Below are 11,399 nucleotides of genomic sequence, written 5' to 3'. Positions count from 1 at the left end.
AAGTTCACATAGGCAGGTCTGACTTATAAATACCGCGCTGTTTGTGCTACGATATGGATTTTAACTAGATTATTTTATTTTTAAAGTCCGTAGAAACATGTTATGTTATTACATTCAAATTCGGAAAGGTCTAATGTGAACGAATAAGCGTAGTAATGAATAAATATTCATTGGCTATGTTCTCACACGGCTGCTAACGGTTAGCAGGATCCAGATCCTGCTAACCGTTAGCTGCCGTGCGTCCCTACGAGAAAATTCCGATCCGGATACCAAAAATATGATGATCGAATCACTGGCCAATAAGAAACTGATAATTGTAAACGCGTACGTGCGATTGGTTGATGATAAAAACGCGCTCAACTTGCTAACCGATAGCGCTTGCTAACCGTTAGCGGTATCCGGATACTGCTACCAGTTAGCACTAACCGATCGGGCGTTCTCATGCAGGTGCTAACGGTTAGCGCTAACGGTTAGTTCCTGATCCGGATACTAGGGCTCTCGTGAGAACCAGGCTTACGTACATTTACGATTTACATGTTTTGTGGGACAAAGCTAGGCCTACTTTAACACCAAGCACGGTTTCCGTTGCCGGGCAGAGCGCTCCGGAAATCGCGCCGATTGGTGTGAACAATATTGAAGGGCGAGGCTTGGTACATTATGCTGGAGCCAAAAAGGCGAGAAAAAAGTTTACCCTCCACTGTGTCTACAATACATCTACGTGCATATAGGCCTATACGACTCCGACGCTATGCTTTATGACGCCTCTAAGACACTGGAAAATTAAACTACAAAAATAGGTAGGCCTATGCATAATTCGCATCTCAATACACTTTTTTTTTGCCATTAAACATTAACACGTTGGATGATCATATTAAAAATACCTCTCACAATGTATAGCTGAGTTCATACTATCTATCATAATTTATTTTGACAAAACTAAATCCAGTTGAAATACTCAACGATTTGGTATCAAAATCACGTGACAGGTTATTGCACCAAATTCTGAAGGTCTACATGGGACCCGTCCAACCGGATATAAAGGTCAGATTATTTGACGGCTGACTTGACCGGACAGATGGAGGACGCGGGTGATATTTCGGACTTGGCGTTCGAGGTCGGCGTTCGTGGTCGTCTAGCATCTTGGTTAGTACATCTCGCTCTGAAAACAAAACAAAAAAGTTTACATATATCTCACGGAGTTTTAGTTTAGAAATATGACCAGAACGTGGCAGAGGCTGGCTCAATGGGAGCCCTAAAATTAAAATAAAATGTTGGAAAAACATTTAGGTTTATAATATCTGAGAGTTTCCGGCAAATAAAGGTGCCATAGCTATAAAATATCGTACGTCAGCCTGAAATATATTGGAGTGCTGAATGGTTTGGACGCTTTATCTGTAAAAGTCAGTGGTTCCCTCTAACTAGAATTCCGCCAGTGAATGGTTATTACAAACAGGCGCCGCATTGCCATCAACATCAGTATAATGTACAGCACAACCACACACTATCATTATCATCACCATCATTATCATCATCATCAACATCATCATCATCATAATCATCATCATCATCATCATCAAAAGGCCTATTTAATGACATCATTTAATGATTTTAGTTTCTAATTTAGTGTCTGCCTTACCTTTATCGTTTGCCAGTCGCATATATTCATCCATCTTGCCGGTTCTTACAGCTTCATATATTTCGGCTTGACCGGGTTTGTACGGCCTGTTAAAGAACTGGTCGTACGAGGTAAATGTACGCATGTTCATCTGATCGTTGGCCGCGGTTGGAACTGTGAAGAATTTGTAAAATTATAAATTTCATATCGTTTATTTGATAGTTAATCCTGTTTTCCATAAAATCGGTAAATGTTATCGACGACAGCATTTACCGATGTTGATTGGTCGGTCGAATCAGGGAGCCTTTCCCAATTGCGTCGGAGACATCTACGTAGAAGTGTGACGATTTTTTGGAAAATAAGCTTAAGGTGTTTTTTGTTCACAACAAAATTATTTTATTTTATTTTATTCAAATTCAGCTCACTAAATACTTAGCGAGGTAGAGGATATCAGATAAAAGTACACACTTGAACATAAAAAACAAAATATAATATCATACTATTGCAACAATAACAGTAAATTAAAAAAATACATAAATTATACCCACAATTCTTACAATACAATTTACAAAGCAAATAGCAAGAAGAACATAATATAACACAATTTAAATATGATTAAAAAATAATAGGGCCCTATATCACATTCTGGTATAAATCAATCATTTGATTTACACAATATCTATGTATTCAAGAAAAACTGATCAAAAGCGGTCAAGGATTGAAATGTATTGTATAAATAAATAAATAAATGTATAGGAAGGTGTATTGATTATACATATCAGGAAATTTATTATTATTATTATTTTGTTAATTAAGTAAGTTTAAAAAAATGTAACACTATTTATTAATACTAAGAAATTTTATTCAACAAGTGCTTTGAAACTTACCAATACCAGTCGCGGGCTGGCGTAGGTTCTTATAGCATCCGTATTTATTACTAATATTTGCTTTTAACTCATCCTTCGTTTGTGGATATTGATAGGAGAATCGCATTGTAGAATCTAGAGTGAACTGTGGCTTCTGTTCATCTGGTACCTCGTCAAAAGCAGATTTCATCTGAAAACCTAATGTAAAAAGAAAACACCAAACATTTAGCTACTGGTGCACACACTGCGCTGACGATCGTTCCCTACTTCAAATACCGCATATGCATAAAGCCCTTCCCGAACTTTTTTTTTTCCTCTGGGACCCGATTTTGTGATTTCCCAAACCTCGACCCATGTAGGCCTGACATCAAATACCATAATAAATTGCATATCGACCTTTATACGATCCCAAAAATGTGATGTTTTATGTTTTAAAAAATGAAGACATTAGTATTACAGCGTTTTTATTTACTAATGATCTTCCTTTTGAGAAAACAGAGGCGGATATAGGAATTCGTAATTGAGGGGCGCACAAAGAGGGATTTTCACAGATAATATGGTTTATCCACCTCAGCCCCACCATGGTTGGGACTGAGGTAAGGAATGTTATGATTTTTGCACCTGTGGATGGCCGGAAAACGGCACTCTCAGATTGCATTTGAATGCAATTTTCCATTTTTTCAACGTTATTTTTTTTCTAATTGGAGGATTGGGGGGGGGGGGGTGGTAGAAGAGCCTCGGGTTCGCCACTGGAAAATGGTACAACTTTTAATATTTGAAACGAAAATATAATCCATCTTTTTGCCGAAAATATTTTCAAACTTTTAATTATAGGCCTATATTTGATGAAATTAAAGCTAAAATGTAACCCTGTTGTTACCAGTGGCGGTAATCCGGGATTTAAGTAAAGCTGAATTATTATTCTGGTATATGTATGACTAACTATAAACCCCTATTAATGAAATTGTTCTATAGTTTTAAAGTTATGGTAGGCTTACTACTTTACTTCTCTGTTCCGCGGTTTTTCTGAATAAATTGAAATTGAAATTAATTGAAATTGAATTTTGAATTTTAAATTTGAGAAATAAACCAGAATTTTCTCCCCAAATCCTTGGAGTGAATATCGGTAAGGCATACTCCATGTGTTACTGTACTTCGTATAAACCAATCTTGTCAATTTTGACCCTTAACCATTGGGATTTCATTTTCTTCGTGTTTCGTACACATTTATAGGATTCTATTTCATTCATTAACATTGAATCATGAAACAATATTGGGAACATATAAAACTACTGTTGTTTTAATTACATTTCTGCTGATTTCATATTATAAATTGTATGTCATCGTAATATGAAAACATGTCAAAACCCCTAGGAAAAAATAATAGGTAGTGAAGTATAATTGATACTGATTGTTTACTATTATCAGTCAATCACTATTCTCTCTCTCTTTTATAACTTTTGTGTGTCACAAACTTAAGCCTCATAGACACGATTACAACTCGACACGATGCGCGAAGTGTTGAAGAATACAAACTACGCGATGATATGTCGTTGTCGTGTCGTAATCGTGTCACGTGTCTAGTGTAAATGTGGCTTTACGCTACAGGATAGCGCCGACAGCTTTCGAGATGCTGATTGGTTGGTCGGATTGGGAAGCCTAGAAGTCCCGATTGTATGCAGTCACAATTGCACTGAAAACACTCGTAGCGACAGTGTATCGATTTTAAAGAAACCAGGCATTGAACTCAGTCAAGCGTATAGGAGCGGGGGGAGGGGCGATAATAAACTTAGAGTAAATAATAATAGTAGCAGCAATAAAAAAAAATAGGCCTAGGCTAATAATAACATTATAATAACATGCCTTGCCATAATAATAATATAATAACAATAGGAGTGATGTTTTGCCCTACCTGACGTATTATCGTAACAAATACTCAGTATATTCCCAATACTGGCGACAAATATTTGCAAGTGCTAGTGATTCGGGTGGGAATCTTATGATGTTTGAGTTTGTGTCAGGAATAGGAGTGATGTTTTAACCCTATACCTGATGTATTATCGTACCGAATACTCAGTAGAAGTTTTGAAATACTAGTGGAAAAAAAATCGCAAGTGATTCAAGTGGGAATCAAACCCACGACCTCCAGAAAACTAGCATGGCGCCATAACCACTAGATTCCGAGCTTGACTTAGTAATTATTGTTGAATCTGATCCCCAAGTAGTAACGGGTACTGCAAATGTTATTACGATGTAAGATTGCGTCAGGAAAATATCATAAGAGTGATGTTTTGCCCTACCTGACGCAATATCACACCGAGTACTCTACCAAATACTAGCGAAAAAAATGTGCAAGTGATTCGGGTGGGAATCGAACCCACCATCTCCAAATAACTAGCCTGGTGCCATAACCACTAGACTACCGATAATAATAATGAAAATAATAATAGTAATAATAATAATAATAATAATAATAATAATAATAATATTAATAATAATAATTTACCTTGTGGTATTCCTAGATAGTCGTTTTGATAAGTTGAACTACACTTGTCTGCCAAGACTTCGTCCATCATACGGTCTGTAAGGGGTCTTGAATACGATTGTTGATCACTCTTCGTGTTTTTTGGAAATTTCCAAACAATGAAAGACTGAAATTGAAAAAGATTGAGTAAATATTTATTATCTTAAGAGAATTTTGTTTAAACTACCCAAAAAATATATATATTTTTATATTATTGTTAATATTATCATCAGCTTTATAGTTATAATATTAATAATAATTATTATTCATAGGAGCAAAAATTGAAATATATTTTTCATCACTAATAATGATACTTCTAACATCCTATTAAATTTCTTTTCATTGGCATTTGATTGGACATATTCGGTGTTAACAAGACTAAAGAAGACTAAATAAATTATAAAGAAAAATATAAAGTAATCAATAAATACTTTAAAAAACAACTTATACAATTAAAAAGCTAAAAAAAGCAAATAGGATGTACACAATGTAAATAAGCGTTGAAAAAAAAGTAATAAAAAAAATTCGCTGCGAGCAGGGTTCGAACCTGCGCGGGAAGATCCCATTGGATTTCAAGTCCAACGCCTTAACCACTCGGCCATCACAGCTGATGTAAGAAAGGCTTGTATTTATAGGCTCTATCCTTTGTAATGAAATCGTCACAGTCTGATGACTCGCAAGCTTTTATACGCAAGTGGGTTACAGATGATGCCCAACAGCGGAATGTTGTTTAATCAGAGTCTAATCACCCAGAGATTCCTAATACAATGACGAAATTTTCGCCTGAACCTAATGATTTCCGAACAGACAACCGTGGTATTAAAATCAGTCAGTTGGCCTAGGCTTAGTAGTAGTAGAGTTACATTTGTTTATCAGACTTTCTTTTTAGTGTTTACTGCATTTTTACTTCAAATAGGCCTGTATTCTGATTTATGATAATACGAGCCTACTTTGTTCTGATTAGATGATGCCTCATGTATTATTTCCTGATGATGGTTAAACGAAACATAGAAAAAACGGCCTTGTCAATGTTTTTGGAGTGACATTCATACTACAGCATAATAAACAGTAACTAAGCCCTTCCAAAAATAATACAGTATATCTTTTACATATAGTTTGAGCAACTGAATGACTTTTCGATTAGGCTATTAGGCTCCCGTGGGGGGGGGGGGGGCGCTGGCCCCGGTCCCCCACTAGCGCCACCCTGCCTACTTGGCACAGTTGCATAGTAAGCAACAATGTATAAATTCGTTTATGAAACGTTGCTTGTATAAGGTTTGCATTGATTTGTTGTCTTTGACCTTCAGACATTGACAAAATTCATCAAGCTCCATTTAAAATTATTCCAAGTTCTGCAATAATAATAAACTTTTACACAACACAATCACAACACCTACCTACCTGCCTACCTAATCATTTTTTTCATTTATTAACAACACAGTAAGCATGATGATGATGCAATGACGATGATGTTCTGCAGATCATATTGACGATGATGCTGACGATATTAATGAAGATGATGATGTGATAATAATGATAAAACAAAAAAAGACTAAATTTAAATTAATCGAACGCGTGCGGTTTCTTAAAATGTGTATACTCAGTCACGTGCATCAAAACCAACTACAATATTACTCAAGAAAAAGCACAAAGATAAAATTGGAAGGAGCTTAGAATCAGATAGGAGGCAATAATGTGATCACTGTCGATAATAAACCTTCCCGGGGTGAGAATCGAACTTAACAACTGACCAATCAGGACAAGGCCTGGAATACGCGCGTGTCCTACAAACACACGTTTACGTATGTGTTGTCCCCAGGTTGTCCCACAACGCACGTGGGACGAGGGTTTTTACCCTGCGGTTTGGTAGGACCTTAGCAACAATATCCAAGGGGCGGGGCTTAGCGCGGAAAGGTCCATCAACATAACGATCAAGAAGGCTATGTTCTCACACGGCTGCTAACGGTTAGCAGGATCCGGATCCTGCTAACCGTTAGCTGTCGTGCGTCCATACGAGAAAATCCAGATCCGGATACCAAAAATATGATGATCGAATCACTGGCCTATAAGAAACTGGAAATTGTAAACGCGTACGTGTGATTGGTTGATGATAAAAACGTGCTCACTTGCTAACCGATAGCGCTTGCTAACCGTTAGCGGTATCCGGATACTGCTAATGGCTAGCGCTAACCGATCGGCCGTTCTCACGCAGGTGCTAACGGTTAGTGCTAACGGTTAGCTCCCGATCCGGATACTAGGGCTCTCCTGAGAACCAGGCTAATGGACCTTTGCGCTAAGCCCCACCCCTTGGATATTGTTGCTAAGGTCCCACAAAATGACAGTGGCTATGTTCTCACACGGCAGCTAACGGTTAGCAGGATTCGGATCCTGCTAACCGTTAGCTGCCGTGGGTCCATGCGAGAAAATCCCGATCCGGATACCAACAATATGATGATCGAATCACTGGCCAATAAGAAACTGGAAATTGTAGCGTACGTGTGATTGGTTGATGATAGAAACGCCCTCAACTTGCTAACCGATGGCGCTTGCTAACCGTTAGCGTATCCGGATACCGTTAACGGTTAGCGCTAACCGATCGGGCGTTCTCACGCAGGTGCTAACGGTTAGCGCTAACGGTTAGCTCCCGATCCGGATACTAGGGCTCTCGTGAGAACCAAGCTAGTGTAAAAACACACAAACACGTGCGTTTGTGGGACAACACGTGTGTTGTAGGACACGCGCGTATTCCTGAGCCCGTTCTGATTGGTCAGTTGTTAAGTTTAATAGACACTCCGGAAAGGTCTATTGCATGGTATGTGTTCCAGTACTACGATAATTTTTAAAATAGCAACTTACCTGAAACGGATGGGGATTATTCCTTCTAGTTCCAGACGCCGATCCCGAAGGAATGACAACCTGGCGTTTATATCCTTTATTACAGAACTCGCTCGAATACGTCGAGTCGCCAACCTTCGCTCTTAGATCATGCGTTGGCCGATACATGTCGTCTGTTGAAGGGGGTCTAATATTGAGAGAAGGACGTATTAAAAGAGGTCTAAATTGGAGACAGAAGCACGCGTTAAAGGGAGTCAAAATTGACATAGAGAATTTCGCATTGATATGTAATCTAAAATGGACAGTGAAAACACGCATCGTAGGAGTCGAAAATGGACAGAGAAGTACACATTCAAATTTAGATTTTCTCCAATCGCCTGTCCAATTCAATTCAATAGTATTTTTGGAAATAAACGGAGTAACGGAAAACAAAATGATGCCTAACAATCATTACCAACAAATAATAATACCGCAGATTATAGTCATTACCAAAATAGGCCTAATAATAATATAACAACAGTTCATTCAAAATCAATAAAGGCACTCTACACATGAAAAATGTATTTCAATTATAAAGGCCTAAAGAATACACTCAACACAAATCAAAATCCCTGGTACCCAGGGGCACACACTGCAAACCGTCAATCGTACTCAATGAGAACGCAATTCATCAGTGAAGCCCGCGAACGGATAGCTTTTTAACGATATCCGAACAGTCTCTGCATCCCATCGACAGTCAATAGACGGTGTCGCGTCAAACGCTCGCAGACAGCAGAAATGGAATCGTCGGCTGACGGCTGTAACTGCTCTCGTACGACGCAGTGTGTGCCTGATTTTGTGTTACGACCGTATAGAGGAGGACGCAGTGCAACGACGCGAGCACAACAACGGATCTTTTAATGACGATCCGTGCCGACTGCCACCGCTAAATCAGTATGGCGTCGCGTCGTCTAGCGCTCATAGGGAGCGGAATTTGATTTGTCAGCCGACGGTCCTACGACCGTCGTAGACGCATTGAGTGCCCGACTTTAATTACTATGTACCAAAAATACATTATAAAATTCGTGTTTGTTATTTCGTGAATGAATAATGATTATCAACTTACATAATCGGTTTAGTTCTTGTTATTTCTTTGGCGGGGTATTTAGTACGATACGTTGTTGGTGTCTTCTTTGGTATACTTGACTTTGGTCGTTCCTGCTGGCTACTCCAATTACTAGAATGTCCTAAAAAAGAAAATATATAAAAATCAATGCAAAAAAGTTACGCTGTTGCTGTTGTCACAGCAACCCTTTGGCTACGAATTAGGGGGAAATGGCGGAGGTTTAATGATTGTAGTGCAACATTTTAAAACGTGGAACCTTTCATCTTTATGCAAACTGCTGGTGTGTAAATAATACGAAACGTCTGGTAGAGTATACGATCCACCGTGACAGAGAATAACACTGGTTTGTGTATTTTTCTCAGTTCAGGTAACACTGATCAATATCGATCGCACTGTAAAGCATCTTCTATTTGAAGAAGCGGACAGTAACCATGCGACTCTTAATTAGGCTTATTTAAACAGGGATTCGAGCACTTGTAATTTTGAGGCAATAACAGGAAGATGGTAATGCATCAACATGCCAAATGGCCAAAAGCGCTGAATATTTCTTTTTAACGTTGATTTCCTTTCGCAGTAACTTAAAATAAAAAAAGATAAAAAGTGAAACATGTGTCGAGATATACAGCTCTCTAATCGATATTGCATTAAACTAGAGTGTATTTCTAGACAGCGCTATGGCAAACTCATCTTCCCCCTCCCCTTTAATTTCTCCAGTGTTGGCGCCAGCGGGGTGGGGGTCGGGGGGCAGGGTGGGCATCTGACCACCCTTCGGACAGGCCTGAACCCCATGTCGTCCAACGAACGACTAAAAATGATTAAAAAAACGCTATTTTGATTGCCAATCCCAATTAGGACCAAATTTAAGCCATAAAAACTCTCCCCATGAACCTTAACAGGAATTAGTTTATTCCGGGCCGTAGACCGAGGCTTCATCATCGCCTTGGTTTGGACCCCTCCAGTCGGACACGTCGGACCCCTTGTCGGCAAATTTCTGGCGCCACCGCTGCCCTTCTTTGCATAAAAGGTAGGCAATTACCCCGATAACTAGCAGCGTCAATGTACCTTTCCGATAAGCTAGCCCAGAGCTGGCCCCACCCCTTGGATATCGTTGTTGCTAAGGTCCCATAAAACAATGCGTAATGTAGGCCTAAGCAAACCATAGTCAATAAACAAACACGTGCGTTTGTGGGACAACGCGTGTGTTTGCAGGACACGCGCGTATTCCTTGCCTTGTTCTGATTGGTCAGCTGTTAAGCTTGATTGGCACACTCTCCAAAGAAAAGCCCATTGTGTTGAATCGCGCGCGACGGTCGTGATGAGAACCTCATCCTTCACGGGAATAAGGTGAACCAGAGTCCATCCTCTGAAAGATGCGTTTAGTTCTTCAAAGTGCATACGAACGAGGCGTACATTGTCCTCTGAGTGCTTATTTCAGAAGACTTGGCCGTTCTTCGAACAAGCACGTAGGCATTTTGTGGCGCCTTTCACCGCTCGACCTGTTGCGTGCGGCCCTCAACATACTTGGCCCTTCGATTCATTTTTATGTTTGAACGCAGCAATGTGGGCTGTGGTACATTTTGTAAATGTTATTACAGTATAATCTAAACCTCAATTTAATCATTAAAAACACTCTTCTGAAACGTTGACGTAAATGATGCGCCCCCCTCGGCCATCGCGGCTCGTACAGTCCAATTGTCCTTGTAACATTTACTTCACCTTGTACATATTTTTATACTCAACAACGGAAGAGCGCCCGATGCCCATCGTGTACCTCCTTGACCTATGAGCGTTATACTCTATTATAATGCCTTGTACTTTAACATGTTCTTCGGAGCATGTCATTTTTATCGCTTTATCAAACATGCGTAGGATCAAACTAAACAAAATAATCGTAGGAAAAAAATCATATGCTTACGACGAATGTGTACAATATGTAAATTTAACTTACCACCAAACGAAGGCCCAGCGGTTTTGGGTCTTCGTAACTTTTTATCTTCTTTCTTTGTCGATTTATTTATTCCTTCTCCTAATGCTAATGATGCCAGGAGATGCAAACAGCGTTTGCGATCCTGTTCGCTAGCCTTATTATAAAATGATTCTAAATTCCGTGCGAAACTTTGTGTTACATATCCGTCTCCGATCTGCGGAAGAAAAAGCATAAATGAACAACATGGAATATTAAGGAAGGTTTTTTACAATCTAAATATACCTAGGCTATGGTGACACATGACAAAAATTGAACAAAACACACATCATTCACGAAAAAAAAAACCGAATTAAGACTTCGTGCACAATTTCGTAATTTTGATACAAAACCACGAAGTAGGTATCTTCTATATCGTAGAACAATCATAGGCCTACATTTCTTAGTTTAACAATTAAAATTATTAGCACTTTGGATTTTAGTCACTAGTTGTAATAATTAAAAATTCATTCAACACCCCACCACACACC

The 11,399-nt window shown here is 39.0% G+C and overlaps 1 protein-coding gene and 1 non-coding gene across 2 annotated transcripts in view; both read right to left on the bottom strand.

The window, feature by feature from the left end:
- Nucleotides 1-396: 396 nt before the first annotated feature.
- Nucleotides 397-11,399, bottom strand: part of LOC117112401 (testis-expressed protein 26-like) — a 12,158-nt gene continuing 1,155 nt past the window's right edge. Inside the window, exons 2-8 of the mRNA XM_033255475.1 lie at nucleotides 10,894-11,086; nucleotides 8,946-9,066; nucleotides 7,862-8,027; nucleotides 4,988-5,132; nucleotides 2,503-2,679; nucleotides 1,637-1,789; nucleotides 397-1,159 (exon numbers count right to left, since the gene is read on the bottom strand). Coding sequence (XP_033111366.1) covers nucleotides 1,011-1,159; nucleotides 1,637-1,789; nucleotides 2,503-2,679; nucleotides 4,988-5,132; nucleotides 7,862-8,027; nucleotides 8,946-9,066; nucleotides 10,894-11,086 — 1,104 coding nt within the window. The 3' untranslated portion in view covers nucleotides 397-1,010. The remainder of the gene's footprint in view (nucleotides 1,160-1,636; nucleotides 1,790-2,502; nucleotides 2,680-4,987; nucleotides 5,133-7,861; nucleotides 8,028-8,945; nucleotides 9,067-10,893; nucleotides 11,087-11,399) is intronic.
- Nucleotides 5,532-5,613, bottom strand: Trnas-uga. The gene has a single exon. It is a non-coding gene; the product is annotated as a tRNA-Ser (tRNA).

Source organism: Anneissia japonica, unplaced genomic scaffold (genome assembly GCF_011630105.1).
Source record: "Anneissia japonica isolate Jap-2015-1 unplaced genomic scaffold, ASM1163010v1 scaffold3735_len701357_cov177, whole genome shotgun sequence".
In the NCBI taxonomy this organism is placed as follows: Eukaryota; Metazoa; Echinodermata; class Crinoidea; order Comatulida; family Comatulidae; genus Anneissia; species Anneissia japonica.
Note: the sequence above shows the minus strand (reverse complement) of the source record. Positions and strands in the feature narration are given on the sequence as shown.